This window comes from Sminthopsis crassicaudata, chromosome 2 (assembly GCF_048593235.1).
Source record: "Sminthopsis crassicaudata isolate SCR6 chromosome 2, ASM4859323v1, whole genome shotgun sequence".
Classification (NCBI taxonomy): Eukaryota; Metazoa; Chordata; class Mammalia; order Dasyuromorphia; family Dasyuridae; genus Sminthopsis; species Sminthopsis crassicaudata.
The window spans coordinates 236,047,086-236,071,622 of record NC_133618.1 but is presented as its reverse complement, the minus strand read 5'-3'; the positions used below and the strand labels follow the sequence as shown (position 1 = coordinate 236,071,622).

The 24,537-nt window shown below is 38.9% G+C and overlaps 1 protein-coding gene across 5 annotated transcripts; it reads left to right on the top strand.

Annotated features, from left to right (window-relative positions):
- The first annotated feature begins 510 nt into the window (after positions 1–510).
- KCNG1 (potassium voltage-gated channel modifier subfamily G member 1) lies at positions 511–24,302 on the top strand. Of its 5 annotated transcripts, none has more exons than XM_074288598.1 (3): positions 511–834; positions 17,328–18,134; positions 23,149–24,302. In XM_074288598.1, exons 2-3 carry the CDS (start codon positions 17,370–17,372, stop codon positions 23,917–23,919), a joined length of 1,536 nt encoding a protein of 511 aa, XP_074144699.1. In that variant the 5' UTR covers positions 511–834; positions 17,328–17,369; the 3' UTR covers positions 23,920–24,302. The 5 variants fall into 5 exon arrangements, with proteins under 5 accessions (XP_074144699.1, XP_074144698.1, XP_074144700.1 ...); XM_074288597.1 differs by having other exon boundaries at positions 511–890; XM_074288599.1 differs by lacking the exon at positions 511–834 and adding an exon at positions 1,046–1,397.
- The last annotated feature ends 235 nt before the right edge of the window (positions 24,303–24,537 follow it).

Genomic DNA, 24,537 nt, shown 5'->3' with positions numbered 1-24,537 from the left:
ATGTCAAAAGAAAAAGAAGACAGTAAGGGAAAGGGTGGGAAAGGAAGTCTGGGGAAGGTTGGAAGGGTTGAAATAGAGGAAAGAAGACAGACTAGGAAAGAAAAGTAAGAAAAGGAAAGAAAGAAGAGAGGAGAGGCAGGAGGAAGAGAGAAGGGAGGGAATGAGCAGAAGGAAAGAGGAGATAGAGAAGAGAAGGAAGAGGGAAAGAAAGAGAGCGGGAAACAACATGCGAAAAGATGAAGAGTCTGAGTGAAGGCTAAGCAGGGGATGGAGTAAGGCAAAGGATCCGGAAAGAAGAGGATGGAGAAAAGAGACCGACGACAGAAGAGGCGGCAAGAGAAGGGAGGGTGAACAGAGAAAAAAGGGAGAAAAAAAGATGGGAGGGAGAAGAAAGAAGAGGGAAAGGTGAGAAAGTGACAGAAGAGAGGAAGAAAGAGAGGAGGGAGGAGAAAAGAGAGGGAGGAGGAGAAAGAGATGGGGAGGGGAGGAGGGGCAACGCACACACCCTTCAGGTGGCCCCGTGATTTCTCACCTCCCCAGCGCCCAGCTCCAGCTCGCTCTCTGCGGGGTCGACCGAGAGAAGCAGGAGAAGCCGGAGAAGCACTGATCCTCAGCCTACCAAGTCCCAGCACTCACTGGCTCCGCTTCTCACCCCTAACAACTTGACACTGAGCAGCAACAGCAGCGCCTATCTGAGCCAGAGGCAGTGAGCAAAGCAACAGTTTCCAGGGGAGGAGACCTGCCCGGGACAGGGACGGTAAAGCGACGGGAGCCTCGCTCCGGCCATTGACGTGGGAAGCGGTCCGGCTGTCTTGGAACGCTTCGGGGACCGGGGTCAGTGTTCCACCTTGGGAGTTCAGAGCCAAGAGTCCGGAGCTCCTAGGGAACGGGTGGGTCTCATTGCCTACGCGCATCCCGCACCGCTGGGGATGGGGGTGGAGGGAGCGGAAGAAGGGGGTGGTGAAGGAGCCCTGGGACGCTTGCCAGGAGCCCACGCAGGTGTGAGCACGTGCTGGGAGAGCTGGAGCGGCCCGGCAGTCCAAGCTTCAGGTCCCTGGGAGCAGGACAAGCTCTGGTCCCTGAGCGCTGCCCCCTCAAACACTCCCTTCCTCCCTCCTCTCCTGGCGCTCAGTCCCCAGCCTCTTTCCCCCCTCCCTTTCATCCTCCCCTCACCCTCTCCATCCTGCTTCCACGCCTGAAGCTGCGACTCCCTCCCAAAGCAGTGCAGAGCCGAGCCCCGAGCAGAGCCGAACCGAGCGGGGCAGGGCAGGGGCACCCGCTGCCTCCAGGAGACCACGCCCGCCTTGGCTGGAGCCTCTCTCGGGGAGAAAGCTGGGAGCCTTTCTATTCACCTTCTTCTTTTGTGCCTAGCGTGAGCCCGTAAAGTTTTCCCGGGGGTAAGAGGCTCTTCCTAAGACTAGGGGAGGTGCAAGGAGGGTGATCCAGGCGCCTGACCCGGGTACCCCGAGCCCTCACATCTGGCCTTCTGGACCTTAATCACACAATATCTGATTGCCCGGGATCGAGATTTCAAACTTGGCACTGGGGGTTGGGGCGGTGGTGGGAAAACTACGGGTTTGGTAACATCCGCCCTTCACCCCGGAGTCTGAAATCGGAGGCTACAGAGGCTGCAGTGTTCACAGGTTCAAGTGTGGCCAGAGAAAGAAGTGTGTGGTTTGAACTTTGAGCGGGTGTCCACCTGCTCCCTCTCTTGTTTTCTCCGTCTCGGGTGGTAAAACTATCAGCCTATCCAGAGGTATTCATTCATCTTTGTGCACATTTATTGATGAATCCTTCCCTTTCAAGGTTGTTTTTCATTGTATTTTTACGGTTAGCAGTCTTTATTCTCTTCGCTGCCACCTGGTACTGAGGTTGGAGTTCCGACCATCCTTTCGGGTGGTTTGGATTTACGGTGGTTGTTCTGTTTTTACCCAACGTTCTTGTCTGTGTACCTGCTGAGTAAATTGGGGTCTTTCCATCGAGATTTCCAGAAAAAGAAGGCATACTTGCTCCCCCCAATCCTGAGAAAGCCCTTCCTCCTGGATGTTTATTTCCCACTGAAGATGGATTTCCCTCTCTTTGGGGGAGAGGTGAGGGAACTGAGCTCAGTGGAGCAGATTTGGTTTGCTAGAGGCTACTCTGGGAAACTTAGAGCCATACGATGTTGGTGCTGAAGGGAACCTTCGAGCATAAAATGTCAGAGCTGGAACAAAAGGTATTAATAAGACTCAAATGGATCTTAGGCATCACCTAGTTTAACTTGCTTATTTTTCAGATTAGGAAACTGGGCTCCAGAGACGCAGTGATTTGTCCAGGGAAGGGCCCTCTTTCAGGGTGGATCTGCCCCCTTAAAGAACCCGGTTTGTAGAGTAAGGGAAAAGCTGTCTTTGTTAGCAGAGATATTGCAAGAGAGGTAAACAATGGAAAAAACAGGAAGTCACCCCTATCTTAACTGTGGCCAGAGATTTCTCGATCCAAATCTTGCACTGCTCCAGAAAAAAGGTACTATGTAAGTAAAGGTTTGAGGGCAGCCTCAAGGTAATTGTGAGGAAGACATAAGCAACTGTTAAGCTGACGCTAAGTCTGCAAATTGGGGCAAATGTTTATGAATTAAAGATTTTATCCTCTCCTAAATGAATGGATTATAAAATCTGTTTTAGACCCACCCACCACCCCAAAAATTCTTTGCATTTTATAAATACCAATCATATTCGATTAACTTATTTGTGTATGTCCCACTAGGAAAATGTAAGCTTCTTGTAGGAAGAAGCTGTTTTCATTTTTGTGTCTTTACTGTCTTCAGAACCTTGTATAACACATACGCACTTACTATGTGCTTGTTGAATTAAAGTGCTTATAGAAGGTCTTGGTGGGGAAGACAATGTCTGAAAAGCCTTTCATGATATAAATTTAATATTCATGTATAGTATAACAGAAGGAACATTGAAGTGAAAGTTCAGAAGACCTAGGGTTATAGTATTGGATCTGTCACTGACTCTACTTAATATTAGACATACTCTCCTCTGAAGATGTCTCCTAGTCTGTAAATAGGAGAACTAAACTTGCTAATCTCTCTTGGGATCTGATAGTCTTTGAATCTCCTTTCAATATTGTATGAAAAATTTCAATAGGATGGCTTTCATGGTGACCAAATATGGTGTGAATTTGGGGTTTCTTCCTAAACTCAGGTTCAAAAAATTGATGTTTCCCGAGTTAATTCTATAGAGTTGACTACACCATGGAAAGGAAGTGGGAGAGAGGAAGGTGATCTTAAAAGAAATGTAGGGAAAGAATAAAAACATCCCCTCATTGTTATATGAGGAAAATCAGAAATATTTGGAAAGATTTATCATAAAAGATAATTCAAATCAAGGTAGCACACATATATCTATCTTTAGTATCCAACTATCTTTAAGTATGATTAAACTTGAAAAAATCTGAAATAGTTTGGGAGGAAGGATTTAAGACTTAAAAACACATGCTATCAATTAAACAACAAACAATTAAACTAACTACTATGTTTGAGTTTCTGTGCTGGACAATGAGGATTAAAAATATGAAAGTAACTTATGTTCTGCTGGGGTTAAAACTGATATTCAGAGAAATAAATACAAAGTGATTTGTCTCCATGAAGCAATCAACAAGCATTTATCAAGTGCTTAACTTTGTGCCAGGCACTGTGCTAAGTGTTAAGAGATCTAGACTAAAATAGGTCTTGTCCTCACGGAGCTTACATTCTAACAACAGAAGGATAGAAGAATAAGTAATAAATTGGTGTGAGAGAAGGGAATCAAAGGTGATATCTGAATGAAGATTTGAAGGAAGAAAAGAAATGCAAAAAAAGATGAGAGAGGAACATCCCAGACATTATAGATAAGTACTAGAAAATGGAACTTCGGAATTCAGAGAGCTAATAATAATAGCTAGCATTTATTTATATGATATTTTCAAATTACTTTATAAATATTATCCCTTTTCATCCTCAGAATTATTTTATAGATGAGAATTACACAATTTGCCTGGGATCATACATCTAAGTGTCTGAGGCTGGATTTGAATTCAGGTCTTCCTAACTCCGCCTAGTGATCAGTCCTAGAGGTCATAGGCAGTCCCTGGTGGTGATATCTGGTTACGATCTACAATTCCCTAACTTAAGCAGACAGCTCCAAACAGAAGGTTTTCATCAAAAGGTTAGGAAAAGCAATAGGTATACATAAAGGACCAGAGAAGAAATGCAGGGAATCATTGAAATAGGGTTAAGTAGAGAGGAAAGCATTTAGCCCCCTGATCCCCCAAAGACAAGTTAAGCTTTTCCCTTGTTACATATTCCCAGGTCCATATTCCCAGATACCATTTAGGAAGAATAGTATACATGAATTATATATGAAAGTCTATGAACTTGGGCAAGTCTTGATGTTTTTGAGCCTCAATTTTCTCATTTGTAAAATGAGGCTAATAATACTCTACCTACCTCCCAGGATTCTTGTGGAAAAAGCACTTTGTAAACTTTAAAGTGCTATTTCATTGTGAGTTCTTGTTATTTTGCATTTCCTAAAGCTCACAAATATATGTGCAGAAACTGTGAATTCTTCTTAATGTTTCATCACCTACGGTGGATAGTTTTCTCCAAGGATGGGAAATGCATTTCAGAAAAGTCCCATTTTAGAAGGCACATAAAGCTAAAGTTACTATACATATCTCTACGAATATACTTTAAGCATTTGTAATTTCACTGCTATTGGAGCCCCCTCTTTTGCCTGCACCTCTTGGAGACAATCTTCATACCTTCCTGTGACTGGAAAACAGCATGCTCCACGCCACTCTGCTGGTGGTGAGTCACTCTGCTCTTATTGAGACTTATTTGTCAACTAGAGCCATGGCTGGCCTTCTACTCTGAACCTTTCTAATTTGGTAGTGTTGTTCAGTTGTTTCCTACTCTTTGTGATCCCATTTGGGAGTTTTCTTGGCAAAGATACTGGAGTGATTTGCCATTTCCTTCTCCAGCTCGTTTGACAGAAGAGGAAACTGAAGCAAACAATATTAAATGACTTGCACAGGGTCACACAGCTGCTAAGTGTCAGGCTAGATTTTAACTCAGGAAGATGAATTTTCCCGATTCTAGACCTGATGCTCTTATCTACTGTACTACCCAGCTTGATAGGAACTGCTGGGAGTTCTGCCAAGAGAGAACTTTAAGGACTAAGTATCATAGCCATAGGATTTGGAGTCTGAGGGGACCTCAGAGACACCTAGTCTAGCCCCTTCACTTTATATAAGGCCCAAAGCAGGAAATTTATTTGTATAAAGTCATAAAACTATATAAAAATCAAAGCAAGGACCCAAACTCTGACCTTTTTGCTCCAAATTCAACATTTTTTCCTACTATCTCACACTGCCTTCTTTATGCTACATATAGTAGTTAAATAGATTTTTAGTTCACATGTTGGAGGAGTTTTATAGTTTATAGAGTGCTTTTTCTACCAAAAAAAACCAAACCAAAACAAAACAAAACAAAAAAAAAAACCTACAAACAATCCTTAACCAAGTAGTGTAAGAATTATTATGTCCCTCTGACAGATGAAAAAAAAATAAATATAAGAGAGATCACATAACTTGCCCAGGGTCACAAAGCCAGACAATACCAGTGCAAGGATTTGGAGTTTTCTCAACTCAGCTTTGCAAGGTGGTACAGCATTTAGGGCACCAGGCCTGAAGTCAGGCACACTTATCTTCCTAAGCTCAAATCCAGCCTCAGATATTCACTAGCTGTGTGATCCTAGACAAGTCAATTAACTTTATTTGTCACAATTTCATCATCTATAAAATGAGCTAGAAAAGGAAATGGCAGACCATTATAATATCTCTGCCAAGAAAACCCCAAATGGTGTCACAAAGAGTCAGGCACTTAATATCAAGATACTTTCATTGCTATAAGTATTTACTCCATGCCTTTGTAGATGAAATCTGATAGGCTGCCAATTAAATTTGGTACCATAAAACCTTGAAGTAGCAATGGAAAGATAACCCAATACAATCTGACAAGCATATATTAAGATTATTCCATGTGCAAGGCATTGTGCTACAGACAGAAAAAAACACATACTCGAAAAAATCCCTTCCCTAAAGGAGCTTATATTCTATTGTGTACAGAAATAAGCAAATACAAACTATATACAAAGTTGTAATGAGGGAAAATAGAAAAAGACAAGAAGTAATAACTAAAGGCTTCATGTGAATTCCACTAAGGAACTTTGCCAGCCATCTTTCCCATTAATCACAAGTTCTTTAGGAACTTTGCCCTCTTACTAAGTGTTGTAATAAAACTTTTTGCCCCTTGACTAGAAAAAGAAAGAATGCCCTATATGTGAGGGCCTTTGAAGAGATCAAGGGAAGTTCTCAGAAAGCCTGAGCTTTGGAGGAAACTAGGTATTCCAAGAAAGCTGAAGTAAGTTGGAGAGTAGTGCAAATATGGGAACATACTGTATAAAGAAAGAAGCAAAAGTGGGAGCTGGAATGGTTTTATACAGGAAGTGGCAAATAGACCAGTTTGCTGGAATAAAAATTGTTTGGGGGCAGGGGAAGGGGTATTGTAAATTCATCTGGAATGCTATGTTGAAGCCAGATTATGAAGAAAATAAGGAGCCACTGAATTTATTGAAGGGGGATGGAGGAGGACTGATGTGGTCAAACCTTTACTTAAAAATGTAAATTTCTGGGCAGCTAGGTGGTGCAATGGATAGAGCACCAGCCCTAAAGTAAGGAGGACTTGAGTTCAGATCTGGTCCAAGACACTTAACACGTCCTAGTTGTGTGACCCTTGGCAAGCCACTTAACCCCAATTGTCTTAGCAAAATAAATAAATAAAAATGTAAATTTAGCAACTGTGTGGAAGACAGGATAAAAAGGAAAGAGACTGGGAATATGGGGATCAGCTAAGAAACTGTTGCAGTAGTCTAGAAAAATAGATAATATAATCTTTAAGTAGGGTAGTAGCCATGGGATGGATGAGAGATACACTATAAAGATAGGAACAATCAGATCTGACATTTGAATATGATGAGGGAGGAAGAGTAAGGTTATAAATCTGGTTTGACTAGAATGATGATGCTAGAAATAGGGGAGTTCAGAAGGTAGGATAGGGGAATAGAGTTCCATTGTGGACACATTAAATTTGAGTTATCTAAGGATGTACAGGTGAGATATTCATCAAGAAGTTGATGATGATTGAGAGAGCTTAGGAAAGATAAAAGGCAGATAGTAGATTTGACAGTCATCTACATAAGCTGCCAGGACTAATGAGCTTAAAGGAAAGTAGAAAGAGATGAGAACCCAGGATGAAGTTCTACTAAGAGGGGATAAAAGTTGAAGTCATCTAGAAAAAGAAACTGATAAGGCCAGACAGGTAGGAGAGGAACTAGGAAAAAAATGGATCACAAAAAACGAGAGAGGAGGGAGTCCTAGTTGGTGATCTATAATTCCATAGGTCACTTGCTAGGCAGCTTTCATTCTACACACACACACACACACACACACACACACACACAGAAGGGGGAGAGAAGAAGGGAGAGAGGGAAAGAGAGAGAGTCTCTTTTTTCTCTCCCTTTCTTCACCTCTTTTCTTTTGAGTCTTTGTCTCATGTTTCTCTCTCCCCCTCCTCTTCTTTCTCCTCCTCCCCTGTTCCTTCCTCCTCCTCCTCCTTCTTCTCTTTCTTGCTCTCTCTCTCTCCTTCCCTCCCTCATTCCTTCCATTCTTTCTTCCCCCTTCCTTTTATGCCTCTCTGTCGCATATCTCTGTGTCTGCCTTCTCTTTCCCTCTCTCCCTCCCTCCCTCCCTCCCTCCTTCCCTTCTTTCTCCCTCTCTTCCATCTCTGTCTCATGTCTCTGACTTCTATCTTTGTGTGTTTCTCTCTCTCTCTCTCTCTCTCTCACACACACACACACACACACACACACACACACACATACACACAATTAAGGACAGAGTAAGATTTGGAACCTCTTGATAGGTAGAAATAAATCAAAAGAGCTAAAATGTATTGTTTTCTATTGGAAAATTCCTCATTCTGTCAAATTAACAGATTGTAGATTAACAAATTAATAGAATATAAAATATCAGAGGTGGAAGGGACCTTCCAGCATAGATGTCAGAACATGGAAAGGATTTTAGCACATAGAAATGAGAACTAGATAAAAATTTAGAACATGGAAAGTTTAAAGCTATAAGGGACCTTAGTAATCCACTTATCCAACCCATTCATTTTATAAATAAGGAAAATAAGACATAGGAATATTAAATAATCTGACTAAGATCATACATCTGGTTTATGAGAGAGCCAGGAACTAGGATTTAGATCTTCAACCTTGTAACTGGGTAAAAGCTGAGGCTTACTGTTCTCCAAACCTATATTATAACCACAGTATTAAATTTGAAAGATTCATGTTGAACTAAAATGAATGCCTTTTAACATGTCTGAACATTTGAAAATCAATTGCAATGATCAAGAATTGAGATAAACAACAATTTAACTTCTTAGATGACACTGAAGACTTGCTATTTAAAGGCATACTATAGTCTTTCCCAAAAGTTAAATTATGGGAGCATTCTCCTTTCAGTCTCTTGTACCATCTGCAACATGTAGACGAAAAAACCCAAAGTATACTTAGCTGTTCTGAACAGTGTAAATCATATTTAACTAAAGAAATTTAAAGATATCATTGAGACATGAATGTGAACTACAGGAAAGTTCAAGCTCTGGCAGGTTCTACCAAGTTAGAAAGGCTTCAAATATAATGCATATTATTAGGCTGCTTACCTGTTGGCCAAAAATCAACCTAGCTCAGTTACAAAAGATTCGTTACTTACTGTGTTAGGTGGAATGATAAATATTTATTATTGGTTTTCAATCATTTCAGTCATGCCCAATTCTTCACAACCCCATGTAGGATTTTCTTGGCAAAGATGCTAGAGTAGCTTGCCATTTTCTTCTCTAGCTTATTTTTATGATATGGAAACTGAGGCAAGAGGATTAAATGATTTACCAAGAGTCATACAACTAGAAAATGGCTGAGTTAGATTTTGTTTGTTTTTGTATTTTTTACTGAGGCAATTGGGGTTAAGTGACTTGCCCAGGGTCACACACTTGCCCCACACACAGCTAGGAAGTATTTAAATGTCTGAGACTAGATTTGAACTCAGGTCCTCCTGAGTTCAGGGCTGGTACTCTATCCACTGTACCACTTAGCTGCCCCTTTTTTTGTTTGTTTTTGTATCTAAGGTCAGATTTGAATTTAAGTTTTAGGGCCCCAGCAATTCTCAAAGTCATTCCATTGAGAATAGTGACAAATAATAGGATGTAAGCATCTCAGGGAGAATGCAAGGTCTTAAGGAACAGGTATTATACAAAAATATCCATCTTTGTAGCTCTAGAACTTTGCTTCAGTGCTTTGTACATGGTGTAAGAATAGGAACTAAATCTGGAGATTAGTTGTTATAGGAAACTCTCAGGTGAAGAACTTCTCAAGTAACTTGTACTTCTCCATAACATATAGGGTGAGGAGTTGCTTAGGATACTGATAAGTTAAGTTTTGTCCAAGTTCACATAATCAGTATGCATTTGACACAGAATTTGAACCTGAGTTTTCATGGCTACAAGCCAATTCTGCCCATTATACATCATCATAGAATAGGTTTGGATTGAATTAATTAAATCTACCTTGTTGGAGAAATTGCCTACACTGATGAAATGATCCTTGAAGTATTTTTTAAATAGTATAAAATTGTTCACAGTGAGGAAATCTCATTGAGTTGAAGTTTGATTGCTCTTCAGTAAATATCTTATTGGTGTGACTCAATATTATTGTGATTAAGAACTGGAGTCAGGAAGAATTCAAATTCAGAGTCAGACACTTACTATCTGTATGATCCTGGACAAGTCACTTAAACCTGTTTGCCTCCGTTTCCTCATCTGTAAAGTGAGTTGGAGAACAAAATGGCAAACCACTCCAATATTTTTGCCAAGAAAATTCCAAATGGGGTCACAAAGAGCAGGACACACTAAAATGACTGAATAACAACAAACAAAAATGTCTCACCTGGCATCAGGAGGGAATAAGGTGAGCTTTAAAAAACGGGGAGGAGCACATTCTTCCCAATGAGTTCTATAAAGAATTGGTTCCTTCTCACCAATCAGATCCTGCAAGAGCCTATAAACTGCATCCCCAACATAGGGGAAGTTATTGGAGCATAGTTCATTCAAGCAATCAGGATAAGCCTTCTAAGGAAAAATGAAAATAAGTCATTCACTGCTGTCAGAACTGTTCTCTGTATTTGCCATGCCTGACAAGCAGGGGCTCTCATGGGTTGCTGAAGCCCTATATCTTGAGTCAAAATGGAGCTAGATATATGAAAGCTAGACAGAAATTTAGAATATTGAAAGTTAAAAGCTATAAGGGATTTTAATTCACTTATTCAATCTATTCATAATTAGAATATAGAAATTAAATAAAGAAATTAAGACCTGACCAAGATCATATAGCTGGATTATGGGAGAGCCAGGAACTAGGACCCAGATCTTCAATCTAATAATTTAGCAGAATCTGAAGTTTACTGTCCTCCAGAATATACTTAAGTGCATTTCAAATCCACTAGCAATTCTCTCATAGTCACAAGTTCCTGCCCATGTATCTCTCAAGAATCAACTCTCCTGGGGGCAGCTAGGTGACGCAGTGGATAGAGCACCAGCCCTGAATTCAGGAGGACCCGAGTTCAAATCTGGTCTCAGACACTTAACACTTCCTAGCTGTGTGACCCTGGGCAAGTCACTTAACCCCAGCCTCAGGGAAAAAAAAAAAAAAAAAAAGAATCTACTCTTCCTAGCACATTCAAGTTGCCAATGGCAGAGGCTGGGGGGTAAGGGCATGCTGAATTAATGTTCACTCATGAATTATTTTAAAATTGCTTGTGGAGAGTAGGAGATGAAAGTGACATGAAGAAGATGACTTTTTAGGGTAAAGAATAGAATAACAGAATAATTCAGCTGTCCTTGGATCAGGAAGACAGGGAGCCCTATTTGAGAATTGATGGCCATTTCATATTGACATCACAGGCTAAGATTTCATATGTAAAAAACACTGTCCTAACCATGCATATCACTATTTACATCTGATCAAAAACAAAAATTTGACCTATCCTCTGAGATAGCTTTCTCTGGGGTCTTAGCCATATATGATGACCCATTTTACAGATGAACTGAGTTTAATTTAGGAGAAATGTCTTGTTCAGTCATATAACTAGTAAAAAGGTGAAATCCATATCGTCAAATTCCAGCACTCTTTCCAAACCAGACTTTTTCTCTTAGGGACCTATTTCATAAACTTCCGTAGTAGCACTTTGGCTCCACAGGCTCCACCTGAGTTAATCAGAATGTCTCACTCTGCCACTAAATCCATGATTTCTCTTTTTTTTAAATCCAGGCAAAGGTTCCACTCCACCATTAACATTTTGTCACCTATATAATCCCATCAACTCTTTCCTAGAAAGCTCCCATCTTTACTAGTCTTCACTTTCAACATAGATTCAGATTCCTTACTTTCAGCTCTCTTGAACAAATTTTACTTTTACCCAATCCCATCTTTGCCTGTCCATCTCCCTTCACTCCCCAGTCAGTTCTCTCACTCACTTCTGCCCTCCACAACTTCCCTAATTCCTAAAGATAACACACTCCTAACTTTTGCTACATCCTCATTCCTAATTTCCCTCTCTTTCACCTTAATAAATAAAACCCAACTCCATTTAGAACCCAGGGATAGATACATTGGATCCATTAAGAACTCAAGGATAGATATATTGGATACATTATACAACTAAATGTAACAAAGAAGAGATTTTGGTCTTGATATCTTGCTAGGTTGGAGTAACTATTTTAAAGTTTAGGGAACTTTTAATTCTGGTGCAAGATAATTGGCATTGCATATAATGAGTTTGTCTAGTTAAACTGCTTCAAAGATGAAACAAAATCATATGCATTAGACATCAGTTGAATTGTGAACTAAAAAGAATGAGTGCCCCAACTTCATTTAGCAAATTTCAATCTTTTACCATGTCTAGAGAGCCTTGTGCTGGGACTGGAATATAAAATATGTATCATTCGTTGGTGAGCTGGTGGACAGGGATGAGCGTGACTTTTCTTCCATATTAAATTGTCAGAGAGGATGATGATGCTCTAATTCATGACAGGGATATGCCTGTGATGGAAAGAAATGGGAAATATCTAATTGAGGAAACCATCTGCTGGAAGGAAAAACCAGAAGGGTTGAAGCAGTATGAGGCTGAAAAGGAAGGGTTTATTATCATTCTTGACTATTCTAACTGTAAAGAGAGAACAATATTCATTTGCCTGCCTCTCTGTTCTTATTACCAAAAATCTCATTTTTCCCCTTTTCTACAATGACAAAAAGGGAAAATCATTCTAGATCTGAAAAGAAGCACTGCTAATGTGAAATGCCTACAATGTGATTGTTCTCCTACTTTCCCCATAGAACCTTGATTGTGTCACCGAAGTTCTAGTTACTTTTTTTATAAATTAAAGTTCAAGTTTAAAAAATCCTTATTGGAAAGTCAATATTCATAGGATTACAAGATCTTAAATCTAGAGCTAGAGAGATTTTAGAAGCCATCTAGTCCAACTTCTTGATTTTACATATAAAGGAACTGAAGGACAGAGGAAGAAAAGTGATTTGACTAAGGTCAAATAGATGTAAGCATCAGAACTGGTATCTGAATCAATTTTCAATTGTTACAAGTATAATCATCTTTTTTTAAAAAGAAATTTAATCAGAATGGGAAAGGGATAAATATTTCTCAAGCATTTACTAGGTGCCAGTAAGTATACTAAGTTTTTTATAAATATTATCTCCATAAAAAGACTTTGTTTATTATAGAATATAATGCATGAAAGAATTTTAGTTTTCAAGCCACTTCATTCACAGAAGAAGAAACAGAGTCCAGGAGGAATCTATGGTCACATAGGTATTACCAGCAGATCAAAGACCGAAACCTAGGTTATTGATTTAAAATCTAATATTCTTTTCCATTGATGCCATGACAGAAAACCCAACTTTCACAAAAGGTAATAAATGGGGCAGTGAACCATTTTTAATGGATCCAACATTACTTAAATAGGGAGTTTCCTCTTGCACATATTGCATTTACACACAGTTTCGGGAGAAAAGGAAAAAAAAAAAAGCTATTCCACACAATGAGATATTCTTGTACTGAATCTCTCTTTTCATTCTTAGTGAGGGTTATGGAACTTGTTTCCATAAGGGACATAAAAAGGACATAAAATATTTTACATTTTTGTTTTTCTTCTAGAAAATTTGGGGTCTTTTGATTGCCCTGAGCAAACATGTTTCTCTCCCAGTGACAGCAGGGCAAGGCATTCATAAGACCTTAAACAGCTTTGAAAATTGAACATTCTTGTGTATTAACTTCAATAATTGTCAGATCTTGGGCTAGGAAATGGAACCTTGGAAATCATATAATGCAACTTTAATTTTATAGGTGAGTCAATTCATACCTAGAAGTTTAAATTATCTACCTAAATTCACAGAAGTACTTAAGTATCTAAGGCAAGATTTGAATTCAAGTCCTCTTGATGCTGGAGCCAGGATCCTCTCCATGGTACCACTTTGCTTACCCAGAGCCTTCACTGAAATTCTTGCCATTTGGCTTCTCCCAATACTACCCATTATGGAGACTTGAATTTCTTAGCATTAAAAATAAATACATATTTTTTTAAAAAAACAAGAAGGAGAGAAAATAAATGGGTAGGAAATCTACCATTTATTGTGGCCCAGTGTATGGAGTGCTAGACCTAAAGTTAAGAAAACTTGTCCTCCTGAATTCAAATCTAGCCTAAAATATTTATAATCTGTATGGCCCTGGACAAGTCACTTAACCTATTTGCTTCAGTTTTCTCATCTGTAAAATTAGCTGGAGAAGAAAATGACAAACCACTCCAATGTCTTTACTAAGAAAATTCTAAATCACAAAGAGTCAGACAGGACTGAATAATAGCAAAAAATAAATAGGCTGCCTGGGTACTGAATTATACCTTGAGAAATTCAAAGAATCAAAGACTTGCAGAGTCCTTCCTTTTTGGGGACCTCTAGAACTGGATATGATGAAGAGCTGTGGCTAAAGCATATCTGCACCAGGGGAATAAACACTACTGTGAGTGAAGATCCCAAAGCCATTGAGATTCAAATAGGTTTATTAAAAGTATCCCTTCTTGCCTTCTCCTCTTCCCATGCCCTCCCCTATCCACTAATGATGAGCCTTTGGCAGCTGCCTACCCCTAGTTTTGATTCTGTGAGCTTTCATTCCTTAGTTGGATTATTAGCTGATAATAATTATCCTTCTAGAATTCATGGAGAAGGGATCTCAAACAAGTACCCAGGCTTTATTTCTGTTACTCAGTAAATCCAGCTGTGTGATCTTGGGGGAGTGACTTTTCCATCTGTGGGATTTTTATCTGCAAAATGAAAGATTTAGATCATGTCATCTAAAAGCAGATAAAACCATCAGAGCTGGATGAATCCTAAGACTGATAGGAAGGAAGCATGATAAGAGTGGGGAAAGTATTGAGGAGCTGGAGATTGAGGGCCTGGATTCAGCTACCAGCTCTGATACGTACTATCAATGTGATCATGGGCAAGTCATTTAATCTCCATTGTCTCTACATTTCTCGTTCATAAAATAAGGAGGTGGGACCCATGTAGGCCCGTCCAGGTCTAGAACTAGGATCCTAAGAACTAAACTTTTTGAACTAAAAGGGGCTCTTGGAAACTCAGAAAGGAGTCTAAAGCAGTGACCTAGAAATTTCAGGGATGGATAGATAGATAGATAGATAGATAGATAGATAGATAGATAGATAGATAGACAGACAGATAGACAGATGATAGACCAACTGAACATTTCAGTAAAATCGGTTTCCTTTGTGATTCTATGTATGTTACTTTATACCTTTAAAAACATTATTCTGAGGAGTTCATGGGCTGCACTAGACTGCCAACAGTGTACAAAAATCATAAAAAGCTAAGAGCTGGTACCTCCTAATAGTTCTTCAAGCTCTAATGGTCCATTTGTTTTCATCAGCCCTTTTCATCTCATGGTATCATGTTCTAAGCAGTGGTTCTCAAAGTGTGGTTCAGAGAATTGTAGGGGTCTCTGAAGCCCTTTTAGAATCAATTTAAAATTAGTTTTTATTTCTAAAATGGTAAATATCTATAAATATAACCTACATAAACAAAAACTCTTTGAATAGGTCCTCAATCATTTTTAATAGTATAAAAATAATGAAGAAAAAAAGTTTGAGAACTACCGTCTAAGGTACTTTTCAGATCTAATATCTTGTGCACTAAGAGCCTTCCAGTTAAAATATTAAATATTTTATATTGCAAATTTTCTTCTAGCTCCCACATTCTACCTTCTCCATTCTGAGACTTTCCAGTTCTCACTTGCCAGTTGACATTTTTGCACAAAATTCTGTGATTCAATATTACATATAGTTGAATCTCCAAAGCAGTTCTTAGAATTTGGGCAAATGAATGGATAATTAGATGCATAAATAAAAAATAAAAATAAATAAAAACCACTTTTCAAGTCTTATTTTTCATTGTCACTGACTTTGCCTATTAGCTATCCTTCACACTTCACTCTCAATAGCTAGTTTCTTGTCTCTGCACCTTTGTACAGGCTGTCTCCCAGATCTAGAAGCTTGACCATTTAGAATTTCTAGTGAACTTCAAAGCTTAGCTCAAGTACCATCTCCTATAGTACTGTGAATCAAGCTTTTAAGTACTTACTAGGTGGCAGGCATTGTGCTAAAGACTGAAGATATAAATACAAGCAAAGAGAAACTTTGCATTCCAACCAGTGAAAATAACACCAAAAAAGAAGTGGGAGGTAGAGTAGAAATAGTGCCAAAGTCCAGAAAATCAGAATCCAAATCAGGATGACTCTGAAGGATGAAAGATGGCTGACTTGAGGCCCTTTCTTAAAATGGACATTCAAGGGAAAAGGAGTCAATCACAAGAGCAAAAAGATATTTTAGGATGAGAAAGTTGTAAAGTCAAAAGGATAAAATCTTTTCAGTTTTCTTTTTTATTAATGAACTTAACTAAAAAAAATTTCAAATTATAATGAAAAAAGATCACATATGAAACTTTTTTCATGTGTGTTAAATTTAACACAGTAGTATCAACACTGCCCTACTTATATGTCCTCTTCTGAACTTGCTTCTAAATTCTTGTATATTTTTCACTGTTTCATTGATGCTCTTTTCTTTCCTTTTTTTTCTTTCATTGCAGCACACCCACTAACTTCCTTCTCCCTCCCAAAAAATAAAGTCCTCCTTTTGTAACAAATCAGTCAAACAAAACAAATCATCACATTGGCTGAATCTGAAAATATGTATTTTGAAGTATGATTCATCATAAATATGAGGGTCATTATTATCCATTATACTGAACACAATATTGAAGTCTTTCAGTGATAATTTTTCTTTTCATTATTGTGCTATTGTTCAGTACTTCGGACTCTTTGTTTGACCCCATTTGGGGTTATGTTGGCAAAGAGTGTTTTCCCATTTCTTTCACCAACTCATCTTACAGATGAATAAACTGAGGCAAACAAGGTGACATGAGCTGCCCAGGTTCATACAGCTAGTAAGTGTCTGAGGCCTGATTTGAACTCAGATCTTTTTGACTGCAGGCCAATGCTTTATCTACTATACCATCTAGCTACTCTTTGATACCTGTTAGGTGCTTAGTTAAAGCTTGTGTTCTGTACTTTAGTCAAAAAACTGATAGATTCAAATCCCATCTCTGATGCTTGTATGGCCTTGAGCAAAGCACTGAATCTTGCAGCCCCTCTTGTTTCCTCATCTGCACAGGGAAGGGTTGTATTAAATGGTCTCAGTTCTAGATCTATGATCCTGTGACTCACTTGCCTCTAAGGTCCCTTCTAGGTCGAAGTCTTGGCATCTAGGGAATACAATGAATTCAGCATTAGGCTTGGAGTCAGAAAATCTGAAATACAAATCTAGCCTTAGGCACTTACTAGCTTTTGAACCCTCTGTTTACTCATCTGTAAAATAGGAGTAATAATAGCATCTACTCCACAGAGTTATTTCAAAATGATAAGACCTATGTAAAATTCTTTGCAAATCTTAAAATTCTTATGTAAATGCTAGCTTTATTATTATTGTTGGGTTGATTGATTGATCATTATAATAAAGAGATGATTTTCCTCCTTCCTTTTTTCAGATTTTCATTACTGACCTATTCAAGTGATGTTAAGTCACCAAAATGACCCTCTTGCCTGGAGAAAACTCAGATTATGACTACAGTGCCCTGAGCTGCACTTCTGATGCTTCCTTCAATCATCAGCATTCATTCTTTCCTCGGTCTGAGTCCCTCAAGGGTGTGTTTTATCGCAGAGCCAAGAGACTTCACCCCAAAGACAATGCCCACCAAAGCAGCCAACCTGAAGACCGAAAGAGACAGATCATTATTAATGTGGGGGGAATCAAGTACCTGCTGCCATGGACTACTCTGGATGAGTTTCCCCTTACTCGTCTGGGCCAGCTGAAATCTTGCACCAACTTTGATGACATCCTCAATGTCTGTGATGATTATGATGTGACCTGCAATGAGTTCTTCTTTGACAGAAACCCTGGGGCCTTTCGTACAATCTTGACCTTTCTCCGGGTGGGGAAGCTCCGGCTGCTCAGGGAGATGTGTGCCCTTTCTTTCCAGGAGGAGCTTCTGTATTGGGGCATCGAGGAGGACAACCTGGATTGGTGTTGCCGGCGGCGATACCTGCAGAAGATCGAGGAGTTTGCAGAGATGAATGAGAGGGAGGATGATCTCTTGGAGAGTGAGAGTCCTGGGGAAATGGCTGAGGAGACCAGGCTGGGCCAGTGCATGAAGAGGCTGCAGGACATGGTAGAGAGACCTCATTCAGGGCTTCCAGGAAAGGTTTTTGCCTGCCTGTCTGTGCTGTTTGTAACCATCACTGCAGTGAATCTGTCTATCAGCACTATGCCCAGCTTGAGAGAAGAGGAAGAACAAGTAAGTTTCTTCTAGTATGGGGGGAAAGTCAGGAAAAAAATTAGAAAAATTTTGCTTTGGAGTATGTGTCAGGAGAGATATCAAATCTAAGATCCTATGGGCATTATGGTATCACAGAGATGGAAGGGACTCCAGAGGTCCTTTATTCTAAGCTCCCTTATAGGATCATATGTTTAGAGCTAGAAAAAACCTCAAGGTCGGCAAATCCAAACACTTATTTTACAGATGAGGAAACAGGTCTAGAGAAGTTATGGACCAAGGCAGTAGAAGCAGTACTTAAGTCAAAGGGCCTAGGATTTAAAACCAGGCCCTTTACAGATAAAAGTAGTTCCTGAGGGGAAAAAAATGACTTCTTGACAGTCATATAAGTAGTAAGATTTGAACTTAATTCCTATTTGACACATGCTAAATAGCAAATGCAAAATCTGAAGGACATTTTGGAGTGGAAGCTGAATACTCATTCATTTGAAAGTGAAACCTATATTCACTACACTTTGCTGTAGTGGGGAGAAGTGGAAATAGTAAGAGAAATAAGATTTGGTGGCTCTTGACCTCAAAGAACTTAGAGTCAAAAATGGGAAAAGAATCTCACTTGAGTACTTCATCCTAGTCTTAGTCCCTCTTTACCACACTCTTCCCTATTTTTAGGTGAAAACCAGTGTGTATCACTTCCTCATTTAAAGCAAATTACACTCTTCTCCAATTTATTATGTAGTTGTTGAGAAATGTCATGAACAAAAAATCCATGACCCTGTGGCCACCCTGGTGATGAGCCTCTTTAAACTTAGCTACCCTGGCTTATAGACAGTAAGTAATCCTAGACCTAAAGACTTTCCAGTTTGAGAGAATTTCCTGGGGTACTTGTTTTGCTGATCTGTACTTTGAGAACCCAATATCATAGCCACACATAGAGGACTCGACTTGAAAGTCAGGCAGTTCTGAAGTTTAATTATGCCTCAGATAGTTACTAGTTGTATGATTTATACAAATCACTAAACTTCTCTCAGCCTTAATTTACGCAGTTCTAAAATGAGGATAATAGTAGCACCTAATTCACAGGAATGTGAGGCTCAAAAGAGATAATATAATAAAAGCACTTTATAAACTTTAAAGTGCTATTTAAATAAATGTTAGCTATTAGGAGAAGGAGGAAGAGGACTTCAATAGAAAAGCATAATTAAAATACAAATTTGGATAATGTGTAATAGTTCACATTGATATAATACTTTACAGTTGACAAAGTGTTTTCTTTCCAACAGGTCACAGAGAATTTTCTCACAAGAGTTCTAAAGTAATGAGTGCCTTTGTTACTGTCCCCACTTTACACAGCAAAAAACTGAGGCTCAGAGAGGTTAAAATGACTTTATCCAAGGTTACTCTGCTTTAGTGAAAGAAAAGGGATTCTCAGACCCTGGTCTTCTGAATATAAGTCAAGTACTCTATTTCAATTCAACAAAAAAATTCTTAAGTGCAAGGTACTATACTTAGCACTGAATATAAAAATACAAAAATTAAGCAAGTCTTGTCCTGTAGGAGCTTACATTCTCTAAAGAAAAAAATTGGTCATTCCCGCACACGCACACACATACACACACACACACACACACACACACACACACACACACACACACACAGAATTTGTCCCTGGATAACAGGAATCCTTAACCTGGGATCTGGGATCTTTTTCTAAAAAAAAATTTATAGCTATGAATCATTATAATTATTTTCCTTTGAAATTCTATATATTTTATTTTGTACATTTAAAAATATTCAGAAGAAGTCATCAGATTACCAAAGGTTTCCATGATGCAAACAAGGTTTAAGAACCATTGCTGGATAGATAATGTACATAATAATAGATATAACTATTAATTAAACATAAAATAATTACTGTTGGAGAACTAATTCATAGCTTATTAATTCTAAATTTAATTGACTCTGTTTTCACTAGGCAGATATTAATAGGTCCTCTGTTCTGTTTGAGGAAAAGAATCATGGCATTAGATTTAGCCCCAAGTATATAACTATCCACAAAGATACACTAGACAGGCTTTGAATATTAATATTTGGGGTGGAATTTTTTTCTTCCTAAGAATCTTTTTTTCCAACAGAGTCATCATGAAACAAATGCAACAAAATAATCTCTTCTCCATACTCCCCTATACTGTTTTTCCTTGCCTTTATTACACACATACACACACACCCCTCTACCCACTGAAAACATACATTAATTTGTCCTAGAAGCAGTGTGGTGTGATGGAAAGAGCACTATATTTGGTGTCCAAAGTACCTAAAGCCAAGTCTTGGCTCTGGTAGGCATTCCTTCAAACAGTATATCCTATGATTATTTTGGTTCAGACATTTATTAATAATCACTCATTTTAAAAGGTTATATATGGCACAGTGGATAGAGCAGTCTGAGAGTCAGGAAACACTAAGTGCAGTTCTTCTAACGAATATTGTCTATAAGACCCCAAGCAAGTCACTTAAATTCTCATGTCCCAATAGATTCTCTAAGACTATAATTTTTCTTTTTCTTTTTTTTCCCCCCTGAGGCTGGGGTTAAGTGACTTGCCCAGGGTCACACAGCTAGGAAGTGTTAAGTGTCTGAGACCAGATTTGAACTCGGGTCCTCCTGAATTCAAGGCTGGTGCTCTATCAATGCATTGTGCCACCTAGCTGTCCCCAGACTATAATTTTTCTTTTGAGGCAGTTAGGGTTGTCCAACATTACACAGCTAGTAAGTGTCTAGTCAGACTGGAACTCCTGACTCCAGGATCCATGTTTTTCCACTGCAACAACAAATTGCCCCCAACTAATATTAAAAATTGCAGAGCAATTGTCAATCAGGAGTTCCCTTCTATTAAGTTCCTATACCAATTGCTGGGTTGTTCCAATAATAATTTCTGAAGTACTTCAACCATTTGTGTGATAATCAGTTTCCATCACCTATAAAATAATGTTATTTTTTGTACTTCTGTGCTCACATGATAGATATTAGGGAAGTACCACAAAATGGTTACATGGAGGTAATCTGATTTGCCAAAGTTTCCACAGTTAAATGTGGAACCAGAATTTGCCCCCAGTGTTCAGACTTTTGATCTACTACACAATGTACCTTATTTGAACACAATATAGACAATATAGCAGCTTTCTCAAGATATCTATGATATACAAACTGCAGGCTGCTCTGCCCTTATGCTTTTTAAATACCAGCAGAGTCTAACATTTTCTAACAGAAAGACAAGGAAATCTATCTGGCCACACACTGGGTTTTAACACATTAGAAAAAGGGGGGAGTACAATGATTTGCAAGTGTTCAATGGCAGAACTCCCACTGCTGACATGCACCTCAACACGTTGCCTTAGTTCACTGCACTTCATATCCTGGTGCCTGACAGCTGACATTCCTCCTTGCTGACGTTGTAGGAATAAATTTCTTTGACACAAGACAGAAACAATTTCAAGTTCTTTTATGGAATTTGTATTATCCTGGCCATCCCCAAGAGCCTTCATAACTTCAGAAGTTATTTCTATATCTTTCTTCCCAATGGGGGTGGGGAAAGAGGAAGAGAAGCATCTACTCCCTCTCTCTGGCAGCACAGAGACTCCTAGTTTCTTTGGCAACATATATTGTGAGCTCATCAGGGAGGCCTATAGAGCTGTAACAACAGCCTTGCCCCACCTCCCTGAGGCCCACCAAGAAGTCATACCCAAGTGTGAGCTATAAACCACTAAGTATTCCCTGTTTCATCTCCATTGGTTATATGATAATGAATGCCTAGAATTGAATATATTACATTTTAATAATTTATTCAATGGGGGGAAGGCTATATGATTTTTTGATCTCCCAATAAAAGTACCATTTCTAAAAAAAGTTAAGGATGTATTCCCAGACATCCAATTATCATCTTTCACTCCTTCATCAAAACCCTTTTTAAAATATACTTATATTTTAGCCTTATAATATTCTCTTAGGAGAACAATGGAAAATAATAGTAATTCATGGATGCTTTCTTCACAAGGTATTTGTGAGGGAGATAGTACTGGCATTATTATCTCTATTTTTCAATGAGGAAATTGAGTTTCAAAAAGATTAAGTGTCTTAATGAGTGTAATGTAAGATTCTTCAGGACAGAGACTATTTTTTACTTTTTTCTTTGTGTCTTGAACATATAATACAGTGCCTACTATGAAGTAGATATTTACTAAATGCTTGTTGAATTGATTTGCCCAAAGTAAAAAGCAATAGATCCTGGACACAAACCCAGATCTTTGAGGCAGAATGGTATAGTGAAGAGAGAACAAAATTTAGATTCAGAGAACCTGATTTCAATCCCTGTCTCTGCTGAACACTATTTGTATTCCTTCTACCTGGACCTGAGTTTCATCATTTATAAAATGAAGGGATTAGGTTAGATGATCTCTAAGATCCTTCTAGTTACAAATCTCATGTTTTTCTAGTCTTCCACTCCTTCCAAAATAACTAGAATCATCATTATCATCATAGGTTTAGATTAGAGGGAACCAAAGAGTTATATATTGGAGAGGGAAATAGCAAACCATTTGACTATCTTTGCTAAGAAAACCCCAAATGAGATCATGAACAATCAGGCATGACTGAAATAATTAAACAACAACAACAAAAAGAGGTCATAGAGTCCAACTCACTCATTTTAGAGGGGAGGTCTAGAGAAAGGAAGGCATATTCCTAAGTAATCTAATGTAGTTATTCCCTCTTTTTGTTTGTTCTAGAATTCCCAGTTTCAAGGCCTTAGAAGTATTCCTATTAGATTCCCCTAGCACATAGCCACATATGGCCTTCAGTCTTTCAAACAGCAGAAGATGACAATTTCAGTATTTATCAAATAAGTCTAACGTCATTCTCTCAGTCATTTTATTTTTATTTTATTTATTTCCGTTATATGCTCCTCTTTCCCAGACTTCATCTTTATTTGCCCACCAAAGATGTTGCTGTTTTGTCCCTGATCCTAGCATCTTTTCTCTTTCTCAGGGTGAATGCTCCCAGATGTGCTACAACATCTTCATTGTGGAGTCAGTATGCGTGGGCTGGTTCTCCCTTGAGTTCCTGCTGAGGTTCATCCAGGCTCCCAGCAAGTTTGCCTTTCTCCGGAGCCCACTGACTCTGATTGACATAATCGCTATACTTCCCTATTACATTACTCTGGTGGTGGATAGCACATCTGTGGGTCAAAAAAAACCTAGCTCTGGAAACAGCTATCTGGACAAGGTGGGCCTGGTGCTCCGTATCCTGCGGGCCTTGAGGATCTTATATGTCATGAGGCTGGCGAGACACTCTTTGGGCCTGCAGACACTTGGGCTCACAGCCCGACGGTGCACCCGGGAATTTGGGCTCTTGTTGCTGTTCCTTTGTGTGGCCATTGCCCTCTTTGCCCCATTACTTTATGTCATTGAGAACGAGATGGCTGATAGCCAAGAATTCAGCAGCATTCCAGCTTGCTACTGGTGGGCTGTCATCACCATGACCACAGTGGGTTACGGTGACATGGTACCCAGAAGCACCCCTGGCCAGGTGGTGGCCCTGAGCAGCATACTTAGTGGCATCCTCCTTATGGCATTCCCTGTGACCTCCATCTTCCATACATTCTCCCGCTCCTACCTGGAGCTGAAGCAGGAACAGGAAAGGGTCATGTATAGGAGGGCACAATTCCTGATCAAAACCAAGTCACAATTAAGTAACATGTCACAGAATAGCAATGTTTTATTTGGCAGCACCTCCTCAGACACTAGAAACAACAATTGAAATTAGACAATTCCAAATTCCCTCTGGTGTGACACTTAAGTGGCCTTGGTGGTGAGGTCTCCCCAAAGATCACCTGATATCTGTGACAACTGAACAGTGGGCATTCATCCTACAGAGACAAGAAAGAAAAGTAGTGTTATGTATGGAGCTTGGGTCATTGCCAAGATGGTCCCTATATTTTGCCACAATCAATAGGTTCATGTACATCAATAAAGAAATGAGTTTTCTTCCCCTTTTTTTAGCCCACATAAAAATAATTTGCCTATTGAAACCAGAAAAACTATGGATGTTTATACATGATATCATTTTCAAGAAAAGTACATCTGCTTTTAGGTTGTAGTATCCACTATTAAAGAAATCTAAGACAAAAATAAAAAAGAAAAGAATTCTTTCTGTATTTGTAGAATTAACCAATATCCAGAAAAGATACCTCTTGGAAAAAGTAAAGAATGTATAGATACTCTCCCTAATAGCATGCATTAACTCTATAAAACATGTCAGCTCAATCAGTGTTATAAGGGAAATGTATTGCCCAGTAAAAATGTTTTAAATATTGGATTTACCAAATAGCATTTATAGCGAGGTTTGGATGGGACTTAGTAGTGGCACTAAATTTCA